Raw genomic sequence first — 20,437 nt, 5'->3', positions numbered from 1 at the left:
ATAACAATTAATGGGTTCTTTACCCATAGAATAGAATAGAATAGAATAGAAATCATGTATTCAAATAAACTTACATTGAAGCACTTTTGAAAAGTCATTACATTTTTTTTAATTTACCGCTCGTTCGGAAAGCTGTCTCATCACAAGAAGAACGAGCAAGAAACTTGCGTGATGCTCTTTTAAATAATTTTATTATTATTTTACATTTTTAAGTTTAATTGTGTGAATACAAACCACCAATTAGCACTAATTCAATTAAATACTCAAAAAGAAAAAAAAATTGAATACATAACCAACTGGTTAAACAATTAATAAGAGGAAATCAGTCATAGTGATTAGAGCAGACCAGTCCCTACAAGCAGCACCCGTTCACGAGTATGACGGATGAGCCAGCCATCACTGCGCTCGACCATATTTTAGGGAGCCCAATGACCCGGCCCACCACGCCGCCACAAGTCTGGACATTTTAGTGAGCATGACTACTCAAAACACTAGACCACGTCAAAGCTACTCACAATTGCCATCTGATAGTAATAGTATTCACATTTTACATAAGAATGCATGCGGCAATTAATACAAAAAACCGCTACGCTTTCATATTTCTAAAATTAATCAATTAAATCAAGAAAGCAATGAGAAAATAAAATTATAACGTTGTATGCTAATAAACTAATTATTTACTTGATATGTTGTCATCTATGAATTCGTCTATCCTGTAATAGGCTTTCTTACATAAAAATTGTTTAATATAAGATTTGAATTGCCTCTCTGTCAGATTTAATGCAGATTCCGGCAGTTTATTATAAAATCTTATGCAATTACCATAGAATGAATTACTGATTTTGTGCAGACGGCATTTAGGTAAAATAAGCTTATTTATATTGCGTAAGTTTCTACTTGTACAGTCTTTGAGTTTTTTAAAACTCGCTAAGTTCTTCCGTGTATACATAATATTTTCATAAATGTATTGTGAAGTAACTGTGAGGATATTTGAGTCTTTAAAGCACTGACGTAATGACTCTCTTGAACCCATACCATAAATAGAACGTATGGCTCTCTTTTGTAAAACAAATATAGTATTTATATCGGCTGCTTTACCCCACAGCAGTATGCCATAAGACATTATGCTATGGAAATAACTAAAATATACAAGTTTAGCCGTCGCCACGTCTGTTAATTGCCTAATTCTTCTAATTGCATATGCAGCAGAACTGAGTCTACTGGCCAATTTTGAAATATGGGGCCCCCATTGTAATTTCGAGTCCACTGTTATACCTAAAAAAACTGTATCATTAACAAAATTTACTATTTCGTCATTAAGCAATAACTGTGTATTTATTAGTCTTACATTAGGAAGTGTAAATTTTATACACTTTGTTTTGCTGGAATTTAATAATAGGTTATTACATGTAAACCAATTTAATATTGCAGACATAGCACAATTTACATCGTCTAATTGATTACTTTGACGTCCAATTTTAAACACTAACGAAGTATCATCCGCAAACAGCACTATATCTGCAATTTTCTCTACCATAAAGGGAAGGTCATTTATGTAGATTAAAAAGAGAAAGGGGCCTAAGATTGACCCTTGTGGAACGCCCATCTTAATATTAGCTCCCTTAGATTTTACACCGTCAATATCTACAGTTTGAACCCTATCCTCTAAATAAGTTCTCATTAATTTTAGATCATTATCTCTTATACCATAATGTTCGAGCTTGTACAAAAGCGTTTTATGATCCACACAATCAAATGCCTTTGATAGGTCACAAAAAACTCCGAGTGCATCCTGTGACCTCTCCCAAGATTCGAAAATATGTGTCATTAGCGCAACACCTGCGTCAGTGGTAGACTTGCCGGCGGTGAAACCATATTGCTGACTGTGAAGCAGTCCGTTAACCCTGAAGTGATGTAACATTTGATTTAACATTATCTTTTCAAACACCTTACTTAGAACTGGCAAAATAGATATAGGTCTATAGTTCCCTGGCTCAAATTTATCTCCTGATTTAAATAGTGGGATTAATTTGCTAAATTTCATTAAATGTGGAAAAACGCCATTATCAATACATTTATTAAAAATAGTGGCTAGATATGGAGCAACAATATCTATGAAAGAACTAACTACTTTTACAGACATGCCCCAAAGGTCTTCCGTATTTTTTAAATTTAGCTGTTTGAATATTTTTATGATATGAAAGGGGCTAACATGTGAAAATTTAAATCTTAAAGAACAACAACCGATATTAGTCTCTAGTAATTTTTTTGCTCGAGATTGAGATGAGTCCAGAGAAGATGTAATATCAATCGGAATATTAGCAAAAAAATCTTCAAAAATATTAACTACATCTTTTGTTGTATCACCATGAGTTGTTATTCTCAATTTCACTTTCTGCCGCGGGCAGTATGTTGACACATGAAAACTTTTTGTTATTTATAATAATTTGAATTTAATAAAAAATAAAACTCATTCTTTTTTCTAACTGTCAACAAGTTTTTTTTTTCATAAAATTTAAAATATTATAAATAAAGCAAATACAGCTAGAACACTAGCAATAATCTTTAAAGCGTTTGACCGAACCTTTATCATGTTGTTTACAAACGATAAGCAAGATCATATACTCATGTAAATTGCTTATTAATTAATTAATTAGCCAATAAATGGTTATTTATATTTTTCGTCTTCCTTTACCTTTTCATATATATAGTTATAAATATATAATTATGTCAGTTGTTACTTTATGTTCATACGTGTGTGCATTCATCTAGTGTAAAAGTACTTTTGTTCGGGAAAAAAGTGTACAAAAAAATACAAATTAATGATAAGACAATGCTTAGTATAATATTTTCTATTGGAAATAATTCATTTAGAACGTGGAATTGTGTGTTTCTTGATTTTAATTTGGACCAACCAATTTTTTGCTCCGCTAGAAAAAAAAAACAGTAGCTTTAATAGTCATAAAGTTGTGAAAGAAAATAACTACCAGAGGGAGACTTTGTACAAAAGTCGATTGCTTGGGTACCTCTGTCCCATTCGTGTTTCAACCGTGAAGCAGTTGTGTTTGCATGGCTGTGTTTCGGTTTGAAGGGTGGGATATGGCGTGAATTTACTGGGTACAGAGGAATAACACCTGAGTCCTCAGGAATGGCAACGCATGGGGGGTATCATGGACGAAACAGTATATTAATTTATTTATTATTTATTTTACACTATTTACACATTTATAGTATACTCTGTTATGTCCATGGTACTGCTAATGTCTATAGGCGACGGTCACCACTTCCCATCAGGTGGGCCGTCAGCTTGTTTGCCATTCTAAGTTGTATAAAAAAAAATTAACTATATGTTATAGTAAAAAATTCTATAATGAAATTAATAAAAAAAAAATTACAGATCATCCATTTTGGATGTTTGTTCTCATACACAAACGTAATAGTAAGATTAACTAAACCTTATTATCAATTGGAATTATCTTAATGTGAATGACGAAACAGAATTAAATTATAATTGTCACGTTCAGAGAAAACAAGCTTTGTTTTTTTTTAGGCGGATTGGATACGAAAAAAAATATGTTGCGAAAAATATACAGGGTGGAATTGACAGGCTGGCCGAAACGAAAACGGCTAATTCAGATGATTTTCTTATACAACTTAGAATGGCAAACAAGCTGACGGCCCACCTGATGAAAAGTGGTAGCCCTCGCCTATAGACATGAGCAGTACCATGGACATAACAGAGTACACTGTTTCGTCCATGATACCCCCCATGCGTTGCCATTCCTTAGGACTCAGGTGTTATTCCTCTGTTTCCAGTAAATTACGCCATATCCCACCCTTCAAACCGAAACACAGCCATGCAAACACAACTGTTTTACGGTTGAAACACGAATGGGACAGAGGTGGCCAAGCAATCGACTTTTGTACAAAGTCTCCCTCTGGTAAAATCAGATGATTTTACCAGGTCTAAATAGATGACAGATTATTTTCCTACCTGAAATGTCTTACAGCCATATAATTAATGAATAGTTTAGACGCCGCGCAATGTATTTGAAATTTTACGATCCACACGACGCGAGATACCAACAGCGCGCGGTAAATGGCGTTTCTTCGTAGGTAGTTACCGTACGCTTGTGGCGTTGATCTTTCACAGCTGATACCGCGTGTCGCGATACAATTTTAATACGAATATTACATTGCTTTTTTTTTGTATTCCATAGTATATATATTTATTTATTTAACTCTTTATTGCACCATAAATAAAAATATACAATGACAAGTGAACAATTCAAGTGATATACAGTAACATAAATACAGATTGAAATAAACACATAAAGGTACAAAATATATAAGACAATCGCTAGGGCAATCTCTTACAGACAACCTTTAGTTAAAGGAGAACAGGTGGAAAAGGGCAGGTGGCGTAAGAGTGAATTAATAATTTTCGTGCATAAAATACATTATGTATATATATATGTATATACATAAAAATATATTATGTATATATCCATAGTATGTATATATATTATAACATAATACTATAGATAATATGATTTTAAACGAAAAAATACGAAATAAATTGTAATTTTGCAGAAAGAATTTCCACTGGTTTTTAGTTCAGAATAGTGGTCTGAATTCACTGTTTCAGTTTTTGCCAACTTGTCCCTTACACACGTAATAATACTAGTGATTCGCCTCGGTTTCACACGGGTATATAGAATTTGTTAAAATAATATATCGCCTTTGTTACCTTCAAACACTTTAGCTTTCTATAGGTGAAAGAATTTTTAAAATCGGTTTAGTAGTTTTTGAGTTTATCCATTACAATCAAACAATTAAATCTTTCCTCTTAATAATTAAATATTAGTATAGATTAGGGTGCCACCCAGATATGTTAGTTTTTTTTTAAATAAAATATAACCTATGTCATTCACTGATAATGTAGCACTAGGTAATAATAATAAACTCTTTATTGCGCACAATAGAGATGTATACAAGGAGTGTTTATACAGAATGTGCATATACAAAAGGCGGCCTTATCGCTAAAGGCAATCTCTTACAGACAACCTGGTAACTAGTCTATAGCTGAATTTTTTTTATTCCACTGAGGTGGCAAACAAGCATACGGCCCACCTGATGGTAAGTGGTTACCGTAGCCTATGAAAACCTGCAATATCAGAGGTATTACGCGTGCGTTTCCGACCCTAAAATAGTTTTAACATTTTTTTTTATACATGCAACGAATCAAATCCTTTCTTTTTATAATATTATTTCAAAGTAGTTTTCAACCGCGACTTTGTCCACATTAATGGGATACATAGACATTTTTAGACATAGTACATTTAAATAAATACACATAATGTTAACAGAGATTTAAAAGAGTAACTGTTGAATTTCTTGCGGGCTCTTTTCAATAGATAGCAACATTCCGAATCAATTTCCGAACGAATAAAAAATTACGATATAAAAATGCTTGTAAACAAATCTTTTTGAAAAAAGATGATTTAAATTTTTAGTAGTAAAGACAATAGTAGACTAGCGACTAGCCAATAGCTCCTAAGACAGATGAAATTTTACAAGAAACACAAAAAAAAAAAACCAGTTTAATTTCGAATCGATTCTAAATACGATGAATCCAGTAAGTAAATGACCATAAAATGTTTCATGCCAGGGAGGGGTCCTGGTGCCTTGTGATACGGGTTCTTCGGATAGCCAGTTCAGGCACCAGTTCTCTGCAAATTTAATGTATCTATGGTATTATTATAAATTGTTCATTGTACTCAAAAAAGTTGTCAGAAATAAATAAACATTATTATTATTATATACATATGTATTATTTCTCAGCTTATAGCTGGTTTTCTAGAGACAAGGACGGGATTGTTACCAAGTCACTTGTTCTCATATTTTATTTTATTCAGTAGGAATGTTAGGAATTGGACTATTTAAAATTTTTCTAACTATGGAGCATGTATCTAATACTGTAGATTTCTGGAGTTCAATGAAGAATGTCTTATTAAGGTGCAGTTTATTTAATGAGTTGTGTAGAGATTTTGGGATATCTCTTTCTATTAGCGGTACTCTATTGTTTCTTTGTATTACTCTTATTTGGTCTGCTAGTCTTTGCTGTGTAATGTGATTCAGTTCTGGGTAAATTTCTACAAATTTTTGATATAATAATAGCCTGTATCCAGTTAGGTTACTTTCTAAATTAGTGACTATATAATAGCAACGGAGCAATTGCTGGTTTACTTCATTTGTCCATTTCATCCGTTGTCTATTTCGGCCTCCCTGAGTGTGTTGAAGGCATCATGTCCTCCAAAACACTTCTGGCAGGGTTGTGTTGATGTCGATTGTGCGCTGTAATGATTTTAGCCCTATTTTCGACCGTCGCCTGCCTCTGTAACGAATACCGCCGCTGGCGGCCCGCATACTTTATGTCACGCCCAGCGCCAGCCCCAGACGTGCCCTGGCGATTACCCCCAGGCAGCGGCTCTATACGAACATTACTGTTATTCTCCATCATTAATGGGTTACCAGAGCCATGTTAGCCGTGCCAGTAATGTAAAAAAAGATCAGAACGTGTCTGAGGGCGCCCCCTACGTTGTATTTTGATCAGATGGTCGTATTGGAATATGCCTCGGACGTATGGCTGGATTTGAGGTCTCTCAATTTACATCATATAAATTAATTTGTCTACATAATCTTGTAATTGTTTGTATCTTTATTAAGTTTAAAACGGTTACTTCTAAAACAAACAATAAAGATTATATATTTATGAGTATCTATAGAAAAAGAGATAGGTAATATAGAAAAAAATGTCTGCAACTATTTAATAAATATCAGTTAAAAGGTATTGGTGGTTACCACTCTATTATCACTCATTGAAAAAACAGTCCCATTGCTAGCAATATACCCCATTAGGTCGACCTCCACGCGGTTCCCCCGAAAACTATCGTAATTAACTATTCTCGAATTTGTCACAATGGATCAGCTGCTTTTATCATCAAGGAGTACTCAGGAATGACAACGCATAAGGAATATCATAAGCGAAACGGTATATACTCTGTTATGTCCATGGTACTGCTCATGTCTGTAGGCGACGGTCACCACTTTCTATCAGGTGGGCCGTCAGCTTGTTTGCCATTCTAAGTTGTATAAAAAAATCCTCACCTATGACTTGTGCTCCGCCAGCGTATACCGATAGCGCAGACGGGGTTACCATTCCATTATCACCCATAATAAAATCTCGATATTTTCAAAAATGGTGGCAGGCATATAATAAAAATAACCGCGCGTCTACCTTCATATATTTATAATCAGTTTTATTAATTCGGTGATTTATTTACATTAGAATCAGTATGTGAATTGTACATATTTTGTGTTTTTCACCAAATATACTCATATATAGTTACAGTTTTTTTTTTTTTTATTACTTAACGTGATTAATAAAAGTGTTTGTGAAATAGCAAAGGTGAAAAAAGTATATGCAAATAAAATTTTGTATATGGAGTGAAATATATAGTAAATATATTGGGAATAAAGTAAAATACTATTTAATTATAATAATTGTGGACTAAGTAAATGCCGAATGTGGTGATAGAAGAAACCAGCAGCGTATAAACATAATAAAGACATAGTTAATTCTAAACTTTAGCGATGTTTACACATATTTTAAATACATTATCAGGATTTGTATCGATGAAAAAATTTTGCAGGTAAATACCTATATATCTGCTTCTTTATTATTATTATGGAATAGGCCACCCCTTCCTTTCTCCGTGGGTGTCGTAAAAGACGACTAAGGAACGGCGAGGGATGGGCAGCAGCGTCCCCCTTAAAACATTTCTAAAACCTGACTGCGGTTTTTTTTTATTGGATGATAATGGAATGGTAACCCTGCTTGCACTAATAGTATACGCTGGTGAGGCACCAGTGAGGGATGATAGATGAGAATGAAAAAAGCAGGTCCGTTTGCCCATCGTGATGAATATACTTGCGAATTCAGCACGATAGTTTCCTGGGGAACCACGGGATATATTGCTAGCAATAGGGCCCTTAGTTTCTCTATTACTAACAATCCCTTCCGCCCAACTAACTGCGGTTGCCAATTCGCCCGCCAAGCGTGGCAACTACTGACAAAACCCCTCAAAGGGAAGACATGTTCAGCAGTGGACGGTTAAGTGCTCATATAATAATGATGATCTGCGTCTTTATTGCCGACGTTTTTATGTGAATTGCACCACGTCGTGGCTATGGCGTAGTTTACTCGCAAATTTTTTTATCGTATTAAATCCCGATAGTATATTTACAATAATTGAGGGAGACTTTGTACAAAAGTCGATTGCTTGAGTACCTCTGTCCCATTCGTGTTTCAATCGTGAAGCAGTTGTGTTTGCATGTGGTGGTGGGATATGGCGTGAATTTACTGGATACAGAGGAATAACACCTGAGTCCATGGCAACGTGAGTTTTTATAGGCAAAACAGTATTTGTTATGTCCATGGTACTGCTCATGTCTATAGGCGACAGTATATTTCCATCAGGTAACTGTCAGCTTGTTTGGCATTCATTTTTGTATAAAAAAATATATATTAAAATAAAAACGGTGGAACCAAGCACAATTGTTTTATTAAAAATAAATTAATAAATCTCATAATATTAACTGTTCAGAGTTATTTAAAATGTTAAACAATATGTCAGGTACAAATTTTTCTTTCATATTTTTTTTTAATATTCTTTTTATATAGCATCTTAGAACCCATTCTACATTTTGACAAGTAGTTTTAAATACATGAATTTAATCCCACCGTGTGCCGATTGCCATTAATCTTATCAATTCAGACGTCATAAAGTGGAGTGAATCTGTCACATATCTCATTAATTATTCGTACTATATATACATAGTGTAATAACTAAAACACTGCATATTAAAATATAAAACAGTAATAAGCTAATATAAATATAATTAATTATATATTTACAATTAACTGAAATTAAAGAAGCAGAAGTGGTAATTAATATAAGATAGGGAATTATAACAAACTAATACTCTTAATTTGATTTTAAATACATAATTATATAATGATTTTTTAAATAAGGTGTAATTAATTATATTATTATACAATTTAATTTTGAATTAAAAGAAGCAAAAGTGATAAAAACACAGTGAATTATATTAAAACGTTATTTAAAAATAAAATAAAATATAACTATTTTTTTATATTATATAATAATAATAAAGTAGAATTTCTTTATATAATTTAATTTTGAAATTAAATAAGCAGAATCGTAAATAATAAGATATAAAATATAAATAAACAAAAATGAAGAAAGAATTAGTGAAACGATTGCTGCGGACACATCAAGTTTTTTGTCTAGTTAGAAATAACTCGACCAAAAGTGTAGACAATTTCCTAAAGTTTTACAGTGAACAAAACTGTGTAACAAACAAGTATCGAGTGCTTACGGGACAAGATTATGTCAGATTCATCAGTAAGAAGAACTCCCTCAGGGAACCAGCTCTGACCAGGTTGCTTGGTAAGTATTTACAATCTTTGTTTTCAAAGTTATTAAGTCAACATTTTTAAAGTAAGTCAACGTTTCGGTAGAAATATAAATGTATTATTAATTATATAAAAAATGTACTGAATTGTTTAATTATCTTTATAATACTTTTTTTTTATACAACTTAGAATGGCAAACAAGCTGACGGCCCACCTGATGGAAAGTGGTGACCGTTGCCTATAAACATGAGCAGTACCATGGACATAACAGAGTATACTGTTTCGCCCACGATACCTCCCATGTGTTGCCATTTCTGAGGAATCAGGTGTTATTCCTCTGTACCTTGTAAATTCACGCCATATCCCACTCTTCGCAGACGGTTGAAACACATTAACGCAGACGTGTTACCATTTCATCATCATGTATTAAAAAAAAGTCGTTAAGGCACTAAAAAGTACAAATAAACAAAATGTAAGCGAGGATTTTACATTTATTTCTATTTCATTGTCTCAATTATAATCTGATGAAATATCAACAACAAATTAAGTTATTAAGATCTCCAAGAGATAAACTCACTAATGGCTCGCAGTGTACTATATTATTTTACATTTTATAATTGTTATAAATAAAAACAATCTTGCTATAACTATATAATTAATATATTAATAGTCTTATTTTGTTGTTTGTTTACGCTTCCTAGATAAGTATTCAATGACAATAATTATTTCCTGTCTGTCATCTAAAGTCATATATTTTGTACATAAATCTCTATATATATATTCGCCCATATATATATATATATATATATATATATATATATATATATATATATATATATATATATATATATATATATATATATATATATATATATATATATATATATATATATATTTATTTATTCTGTTATAAACATTTTAGTACAATACACTGGTAGATTAGTTCTTACTGTTCTTATATTTATAGGCGAAACAGTATAGGCACTCTGTTATGCCCATGGTACTGCTCATGTCTATAGGCGACGGCTACCACTTTCCATTCCAGGTGGGCCGTCAGCTTGTTTGCCATTCTAAGTTGTATAAAAAAAAGAATATATTAATTAATAACTAGCAATTCGGCTTGTTCACCGTGTCGGTCTCAGAATAGAATGGGCCACTCCTTCCTTTCTCGTGAGTGTCATAAGATGCGACTAAGGGAACTTATGGTCGCGGGATGGGCAGCAACGTCCATCTTAATATATCACCAAAGGCCTAACTGCGGTTGCAAATCCGCCTGTCAATCGTGGCAACTACTGGAAAACCCACCCATGGGGGAGGGTTATGTTCAGTTAACAGTTAACAGTAGACAGTTAGGCTGATATGACGATGATGAATCCGGCTCGACTTCGCACTAGTGAATATTTAATAAGTCATTAAGTATCCACTGCTAAACATAGGCCTCCTTCTATTGGGGAGTTTTACCAGTAGTTGCCACGATTGGCAGGCAGGTTGGCAATAATTATCGAAAATAATATGTAGCCTATGTTACTCCCACATAATGTAGCTTTCTATAGGTGAAAGAATTTGTAACCATTTTCTAGCGATTTTTGCAATATCCAGAGGGATCCGCGTGGAGGTCGACCTGATAATATATTACTAGCAATGGGACTATTAAACCCCATTACTGACACTTTCATAAACTGTTATAAGGTTAATAACTACTTAGAACGGCTTATCTTTTAACTCATAACTGTCATTTAACGGCCGGTCTACTTTGACCTCCATATCTAAAACATATGGTCATTCACACCAAAATTGATTAAGGAACGCGGAGGCAGGAACTTTTGAATATTTGGTAAATCTAACGTCGCGCTGTGCTCGACTTTGAAGAAAGGGACAGATATAGCTCAGTTTGATGAAAATCTTTGAATAATAAGCGAAATCGTATTTTTTTTATACCACGAAGGTGGCAAACAAATATAAAACCCGTCTGATGGTAAACAGTCACTGTAGCGTACTGACACCTGTCACATCAGGGGTGTCACATGTCACTGATGAAACCTTCATAAGTCCACTGCTGGACATAAGCATCTCCCTTCGGGGGTTCCGCCAGTAGTTATCACGCTTGGCAAGCGGATTGGCAACCTCAGTTAGGCTTTAGAGATGTTTTAAGAGGGAAGCTGCTGCCCATTCCTCGCCTTCCTTTAGTCGGTTTTTACTACACTCACGGGAAAGGAAGTGGTAACCTATTCTATACCGGGACCATTCTAATAATATTGGGTAATTTTTTTTTAAAGGAGCATTAATGTAGAAACCTTTGTACACCATTTTTGAAGGACCCCATACTGTAGCTTCTAGGGAAACCTCGGCAGGAAGCTTTTTCCATAGCTAGAGCGTTGGCGGGAGTAAACTACTCTGATCGTACTGTACTGTAATATAGATAATAACAAAAATTGTGTTAATGACTCTTGAGTTATTTTTGTGAAATCCCAAATTCAGTTGATAAGTGTTATCACACTATGTTATTTATTATTCAGAATAATATTTACAGTTTTACAGTTAATTTGTAGGTATAACGTAATCAATGCGTAAAAGCAAAAAAGCAGGAGATAAAGATTTGTCTCATTTTTTTCGTAAAAAACGGGTTTTAATGATCATCACCATATCAGCCTTTAACTGTCCACTGCTGAACATAAGCTTCTCCTTTGGGAGGTTTGCCAGTAGTTGCCATGCTTGACAAGAGGATTAGCAAATGCAATTTGGCTTCAGAGATATTTTTAGAGGGACAATGCTGCCCATCCCTCGTCTCTTACACGGAAAAGGAAGGGATGGCCTATTTTATTCTGGGACCACACCAATAATAATATTGGGTATAAAATATCTATAAAATTAACATAGCAAGACAGACAGATACTCTTTGTTCCTCCAAAAGATTACATTAGTAAATTTTTAGAGGAAACTATGGAATGAGCTCCCTGCCAAGGCTTTCTCTATAAACTATATTGACGTAAATTGTTTCAGCGGCATTGGCCTGCAAGATGGACAAACAAGCTATTTCTCTAGCTGAAGGGGTACCAAATGAAGGGGTGTTCCCATATACCAGGCTTCAAATGGATACCAGAGACGGAAGAGGACTGGTAATAGAGGGGAAGGATATGGCTGTTGCATTACAGTATACACCATCGCAAGGGTAAGAGATAATTTTTACTTACTTTTTCACAAGCTTACGGTCCACCTATTAGAAAATGGTAACCGTCGCCTGTCGACTCTGTTTATGAATTATTAAAATCATTGAGTACTATGTGATACAATACGTGCCTACTCGTAATGGGCTCCTACATCTGAGGACTACGGTATTATACCTTTGTACCCTAGACTCACATTGTCATAAAATTGAAACAACCATATAAGTACTTAAGCCATGTAAGCAGATGCTTCACGGTAGAAGTAAAAAAAGCAAACGATCTTTTGTTTTGTTTTTTTTTTATACAACTTAGAATGGCAAACAAGCTGACGGCCCACGTGATGGAAAATGGTAATCGTCGTCTATAGACATGAGCAGTACCATGGACGTAACAGAGTATACTGTTTCGCCCATGATACTCATGATACTGAGGACTCAGGTGTTATTCCTCTGTACCCTGTAAATTAACTGCCATATCCCACCCTTCAAACCGAAACACAACTATGCAAACACAACTGCTTCATGATCGAGTACACGTGGTTTTAAAGTTTTCTCCCATCAACATTCAGGTTGTTGTATAAGCTTCCTTCCGAGGTCTCCTTTAAAGTTCCACTATGGAGTTCTTAAAAAGATTAAAGATTTTTCATAATTGGTAAGGCGCACACGATATTCCTGGTATTCCAAGTGCCCATAAGATATAGTATCAATTTTCTATTTCTTCATTATGAGCTAATGCTTGTTCTATATTAATCTTTAAAAAAAGGTCTTAAGAATATTTTTTGCTTCTTTCATTACCCCTATCATGTATAAACCCTCATTGTCATTTTTAATAATGTTTTATTTTTATGAAATGAAAACGAGATGTCAGTAAGTGATGATAAATAAGAACGAAGTCAGGTCAATTCTTCCAATCTGATAAACTCACCAGGAGTTTAACGCTATGGTTTTCAGGGGAACCGCGTAGTGGTACTTGTCAGGCAGTAATATACCTGACAAGGTATATTGTAAGTAATGGATCTTGAAAATCAGCCTCTAGAGTGATCTTTTACATCGCGATTAATATTTTCTTCACCAGTCTTCCGGCCCTGCTGACAGAGATACGTCAGTTCCAACACGACTTGCATCGTCCGCCACCCATTCCGCGGGACGTGATGGTCACTAATGGTAGTCAACAAGGGATCTACCAATGCATCGAACTCTTAGTAGAACCAGGTGACCCGGTCATGAAGAGCGAATATTCATATCCCGGCATAAATGTTGCCGTAAGTAATTAAAAGTTTTAAAAATTCCACACAGATATCTCTGTCTCTGTGTCGTTTTTCTCCCGCTTAACAGCTGTGCTTACGTAACTGTAGTTCCTTCTACCTTACGTCAGCAATCTAACTTTAACATTCCACTTCTCGGTATAGAATAGATTAGAATAGAAAAATATTTATTGCTCTAAATAATAAAAGTATATTTTTTTAAAAGTATACAGCCCGTCTGATGGTAAACGGTCGCTGTAGCTTATGGACGCCTGCAATACTAAAGGTATCAAATACGCGCTGCCGATCCTGAAGAAATCTTTATGCACCCTTTTTGAAGAACCCCATATTTATTTATTTATTCATTAGTACAAATATGTGTACATGGTGGACTTAATGCTAAAAGCATTCTGTAGTCTCTAGAGAAAACCGCGGCAGGGAGCTCGTTCTACAGCCTGAGCTTTCGCGGAAAAAAACTCATCTGAGACTGCACTTTACGCGACCATTTAGGTTCTGTAAGCAATTATCATTTTAAACGATTCCTCAAAATACAATTCGTTATATATAATTATTTCCAATTCTATTTCTATGCCAAAGAATCTCTCCTAATCGATAAGAGGATTTTATCATTCCCAAATAGACTTGGTATTATATTGTTTTTCCTTCTCGTAAACTGTACATTAGTTGGGGGGAAAGGGATTGTTAGTAATAGAGACTATCCTATTGCTAGCAATATACCCAACCAGGTCGACCTCCTCGCGGTTCTCCCTGGAAACTATCATGGTTAATTCCTGATGAATTCATCATGATGGGCTAACTGCCTGTTTTCATTCTCATCGATTACCCTTCACTGGTGCTCCGCCAGCGTATCCCGTTAGCGCAGGCGAGGTTACTATATCATTTTCACCCATCAAAAAAAAAACTGTGCATTAGTTGCATCTTACTATATCCTGGGTATTCTACTTAAAATTATTTGAATATTTTTCTGTCTTTCTAGTTAAAACCATATCAACCAGAAATCGTCAACATCTCAGAAGACTACGATGGTTTGGTCCCCGAATCTTTAGAGTCCACGCTGGAAGATAGACTAGTTCGTGGCTTGAAAATGCCAAAATTATTGTATGTGACACCAACTGGTAGCAATCCTGCAGGGACGGTCATACCTGAAGAGAGAAGGAAGAAGATATATGATCTTGCTTGCAGATATGACTTTCTGATCCTTGAGGATGATGCATATATGTTCCTGAATTATGATGAGGTATAAAATATTCTAATTATTATTTCTAAGGTACCAGTTATAATATATTGAGTAATAGAACAGAGAAATAACTAGTAGCAAAATTTTTGTGAGAAGACAATGAGAAAACAAATTAGAGGACGTGGAAGAAGATCGTTATGGATAAGTTATAGATGAGATAGAATAAGACAGCAATGATGTGGCTGTGAAACTACAGGGTGCGTACGCATAACGCCATAGTCGTTAGGAATGGCAACACATGTGGGATACCATGGGATAGGATATAAATGAGATAGAATGAGATAGCAATGGTATGGCTGTGAAACTACAGGGTGCGTGGGCATAACGCCATAGTCGTTAGGAATGGCAACACATGTGGGATACCATGGACATTACAGTTAACTCTGTGATGTATGCTGTTCAAGTCTATAGGCGACCGTTACCATTTTATCCATTAGGTGGGACTTCAACTTGTTAGTCATATTAACTAACTTAAATAAATGTTTGTTGTACTGTTAGACATGAAATCAATGGTTACCTTTCTCCATCAGGTACAAAAGTCGATTGCTTGTGTACCTCTGTCCCTTTCGTGTTTCAACCGTTAAGCAGTTGTGTTTGCATGGCTGTGTTTCGGTTTGAAGGGTGGAATATGGCGTGAATTTACTGGCTACAGAGGAATAACACCTGCGTCCTCAGGAATGGCAACGCACGGGGGGTATCATGGGCGAAACAGTATACTCTGTTATGTCCATGGTACTGCTCATGTCTATAGGCGACGGTTACCACTTTCCATCAAGTGGGCCGTCAGCTTGTTTGCCATTCTAAGTTGTATAAAAAAAAAGATCGTATAAATAGCTACTTTCTACTGGTTTTCAGGTACACCCTCCCTCATTTTTATCATTAGACACTTGCGGTCGCGTGATCCGGTTGGATTCCTTTTCGAAGGTGATCAGCGCTGGTCTTCGAGCTGCATGGGTGACTGCGCCAACGGCTTTGCTTCAGCGGTTGGAACTGCACATGCAAGCTGAGATGCTTCATAGTTGCACTCTCTCCCAAGTAAGGCTTTTAAATTAATCATGTGATATAATAGGTTGGGATCCAATTTATTAACTGTCTTTCAGCATTATACAGGTTGGAAGCACACTTGTGCTTCTCGTTAACTAGTACACATCTCGTACTGGTCTTTTTTAGGATAAACGAAAGGGGGCGCTACCATTCTATTATTAACTATTGAAGAAGTGTCCCTTCATACCCTATTTTACTCTTGTTTGAGGGAGACTTTGTACAAAAGTCGATTGCTTGGGTACCTCTGTCCCATTCGTGTTTCTACCGTGAAGCAGTTATGTTTGCATCGCTGTGTCTCGGTTTGAAGAGTGCGATATGGCATGAATTTACAGGGTACAGAGGAATAACATCTGAGTCCTCAGGAATGGCAACGCATGGGGGGTATCATGGGCGAAACAGTGTACTCTGTTATGTCCATGGTACTGCTCATGTCTATAGGCGACGGTTACCACTTTCCATCAGATGGGACGACAGCTTGTTTGCCATTCTAAGTTGTATAAAAAAAAAGAAATCCTGTCGTACCCTACTTTATTCTAGTTTACCCTATTGTACCTTATTTTATTCATTATATTTCTCAGGCGATCCTGCTCCGGTTGCTATCGCACCGACCGTCGCTGGTATCTTACCTGCAGAATGCGCGCGCCCTCTATCGACGGCGGCGTGATGCCTTGCAAGGCAGGCTGGAGGCACATCTGCGACCTCTAGCGGATTGGTGCACACCTCGTGCCGGTCTCTTCATTTGGTTGCGCGTGCACAATGTCGATGACGTGTACAATATGGTGAGATATCCTCTTTTACTTTCGTATTCACTCTCTCTTTCTATTTACTAATTTTTACCCCCGGGTGTATATTTGTAAATGATTATTTAAAAAGTGTACTCTATAGTAGCAGGCTAAAGTATTTATTTATTTTTGTTTTTTTTATATTTTTACACTACGTACTACATAATTATTGTAATAAATGATTTTGTGCAGGTATTTCAGACGGCATTCGAGCGTGGCCTCATTTTGATACCTGGAAATGCTTTTCAATACGACACAAGCGCTCCCTGTCAATATTTACGGTTGACGTTTAGTAAAATTTCATTTGAAGACATGGATATAGCAGCACGACATCTGGCGGATATAATCAGAGACGAGCAACGACGAACATTACATAAAGAACCCCAAAGGTTAGCTACCGAACGCTAGATGGCGAAACTAGATAAAATAATACGCTTAAGAAATATCTTTTCAAATTATTGTATTAATGATTTGATACGTGTATGTGCCTATAATAATAGCAATTATTATTCATAAAATTTCAAGTTTATTAATGCTATCGTAATTGTGAATTTATTATAATTATATAAAAATAATATTAGAACGCTAGTTGCTTGAAGTGATATAAATGATGTACTTATAAATGCCCGTTAAATATTTAATATATTTTATTTTGTTTTTTATTCACTTTAATTTAATTTATTTTTTGTTTACAAAACATTTTCTACTCTACGATAGATGTCGCTAGTACAATAAAGGACATGGATTTCTGATTTTTTAAAAAATAGAAATATAATAATAACTGCGTTATTAATTTAAATTCGAAGGGTAAATTTATCATAATTTCTGACTTTATTCGCTTATATTGTACAATTTTGAAAAAAAAAAAATTGTAAGAAACATTGCGATTATGTAGGTTTAATCAGAAAAGATCAGGTATCTGTTACTTCAAATTCATACATAATAATAAAATTTATTTATGAACTTAGAAAATACGACAATGTCTCCTCTTACAAAAGCACATTAAAAAGGCTCCTAATCGGTCAATGTCGTGATTTACATGTACTATCTTTTTTTTTGTATTCTATACTATTTAATTCCTCCTTCCCTTTTTATCTTCGTGATATCATCATCATCAGCCGTTGTAGACCATTAGCTGATGATATAAGAAACACAGTTACAGTGATTATTTGCTATACGAATTATTTGTTAAAAAACATCCAAAGATATTTAAAAAAAAATATGAGAACAAAAAAAAAACATTTATCTCATGCTATCCCACTAAATTATTATTGTAATAATCGAATTCTGTACTTTACAAATATAAATCTTATTTTTTGACAATTAAGTAGTATAATCCTTTTTCAAAATATCCTACACAGTAACTAGGTACCGTTAAATCATTTTAAAGTCAATTATAAACGTTGGCTCCATAAAAAAATGTTTTTATTCAAATATTCTGTACGTAGATCTTAGATTGTATAGATAGAGCATCGAGCCTTAAAAACGCGTCAACTTTTTGTCAACTAATTGTCAAATTAACTGACTTGTTATATTTTATCAGTGTTCTATATACTTACGCATAAAATGTATCTTAACGTATTATTTAAAAATTATATTAGTGTTTACACATTAAAAAGGTCGTAGAAATTAAAAGACCAAATAAATGTAGAAGTTATAAAGGAATCACTCATAACTATTTATCACGCAAAATCGTATGAAACAGTTGATCCGTTTTTTTGGAGCATTTCTATGGAGACACTCTATCTATATAATCTAATATATGCTCATTATTTCCAACTAGGATAGATATAAAAATTCCAAAATGTATGTAGGTATTTAACACTCATCTACATATTTATTTGCCTTCGAAATGACATAGGTATGTAGGTATTTGGTGCGTTCAATTGGCAATAGTTAACATTCAACCTTTGATTCCTCTTCAGCTACCGGCGCAGAGTAATGTGTATGACAGAGAATTCACACTTAGAAACTTTTGTTAAATTTCTCTATCCAATGTTCTGTAATGAATGTCTTTTTTTTTTTAGATGTGTATTGTGAACTGTTAGTAGAATTGAAAACGCCAGTCCGTATTAAAAACTTGTACTGGCAATTTATAAAAAAAAATAAACAAATAAAAGGATAAAATACCTATTAAAAAAAAAAATTACAAAAGAGTTTGTAACAATGTGGTTAAAATTTTTTTGGTTATACTTTATCTATTTCATAGATGATAATGATTATTTTATCGGGATGAAAGCCAAATTAAATTCCCGCCTACGATATCGGTACATGTTGGCGGGATACCAGTGAGTTTTCACCTGATATTTCTAGGGTTCTCTCTACCATGTGATAATGGTAGGTAGATACTAGATTTTACTACTAGATTTTTGCGCATCGTTTCTAATATTTTAAAACATAAGTGATTTATCAAACTTCAAAAATTTCAGCGAAACTATACCTCGCGGTTTTGCCCGCATAAATTAGGATAAAAATTGTTATATTTTGTATATATAGTACTGTACTTGTGAGCACATAAAATTTATTTTATACGCTGACAGACGCTTGAAGTTCGACTCCATTCCGCTTTTGATTGAGTAAGTAACGTTCTAACTTTTTTTATAAAGTATATCTAAATGTTTACTGGTTTTTAAAGATTGGAGATATTTTTTATAGCAGAAATTATTTAAATAATAAAAAAAGGGAGGTTTTAGACACGTTTGTTATGTTAGAATAGAGTAACAGGGGTGATTTATGAAACAAAAGATAAACACAGAATCTATTTTAAAATTGGTAAATCCTTACTAATATTATAAATGTGATTGTTACAAACTCCTTTGTAATTTGTAATTTCTAATATTGTATTCTTTTAATTATTCATTTTTTTTATAAACTGTCAGTATAACTTTTCAACACGAACCGGCGTTTTCTTTATTATAATCAGTTCACAATAGTGATATTAAAAAAAAAAAAAGAAAGTGAGTTTCTTTCCTTGTTACTTTATAGCAACTCGACGGCTTAACCAATCACTATGAAATTTAGTATACACTTATTACAAAATAAAATAAAATATTAAATAAATAAAATATTAAAATAGACTACTTATGTACATTTAGATCAGTGAACATATTCTGTTCACGCAGACTAAGTCTCGGGTAAAAACTAGTCGAATATAAAAATCTGCCATAAATTTTCGCTAAAGGTAAATATATTTTTTATTTTATTTGTCGTTTCTATGACACAACTACTCTGTACATTCTTTCTCATTATTAGCGCAAGAGTTGTTTTATTCCGACGTCGGTGAGTTAGCTCACAATTTCCCATTTACCTCGTCTCATCACACGTAACAAATAGAAAATTAAACTCTATTCTCAATTAATAAGTCTTAGATTCCATTGGCAAGAATTTGTGACAGGATCTCTCATAAAGACACACCTAATTGTAGTTTTATCTCTTCAGTAATAA

General features: G+C 34.2%; 1 protein-coding gene across 1 annotated transcript; it reads left to right on the top strand.

The window, feature by feature from the left end:
• Positions 1 to 8,773: 8,773 nt before the first annotated feature.
• On the top strand, positions 8,774 to 17,643 carry LOC113519294 (kynurenine/alpha-aminoadipate aminotransferase, mitochondrial). Its single transcript, XM_052902079.1, has 7 exons — positions 8,774 to 9,536; positions 12,503 to 12,671; positions 13,741 to 13,927; positions 14,907 to 15,167; positions 16,023 to 16,202; positions 16,790 to 16,990; positions 17,186 to 17,643. The coding sequence occupies exons 1-7, from the start codon at positions 9,323 to 9,325 to the stop codon at positions 17,399 to 17,401; spliced, it is 1,428 nt and encodes a 475-aa protein (XP_052758039.1). The 5' UTR covers positions 8,774 to 9,322; the 3' UTR covers positions 17,402 to 17,643.
• Positions 17,644 to 20,437: the final 2,794 nt, after the last annotated feature.

This window comes from Galleria mellonella, unplaced genomic scaffold (assembly GCF_026898425.1).
Source record: "Galleria mellonella isolate WM207_F2 unplaced genomic scaffold, CSIRO_AGI_GalMel_v1 utg87, whole genome shotgun sequence".
NCBI classification, from domain to species: Eukaryota; Metazoa; Arthropoda; class Insecta; order Lepidoptera; family Pyralidae; genus Galleria; species Galleria mellonella.
Note: the sequence above shows the minus strand (reverse complement) of the source record. Positions and strands in the feature narration are given on the sequence as shown.

What these genes read in the sequence shown, in the direction of transcription:
- LOC113519294 (XM_052902079.1), top strand. Translation starts at nt 9,323, where the DNA reads ATGAAGAAAGAATTAGTGAAACGATTGCTGCGGACACATCAAGTTTTT. An exon ending in AGCTCTGACCAGGTTGCTTG is followed by an intron (nt 9,537 to 12,502) that starts GTAAGTATTTAC and finishes AAATTGTTTCAG; the next exon opens with CGGCATTGGCCTGCAAGATG. An exon ending in TGTTCCTGAATTATGATGAG is followed by an intron (nt 15,168 to 16,022) that starts GTATAAAATATT and finishes ACTGGTTTTCAG; the next exon opens with GTACACCCTCCCTCATTTTT.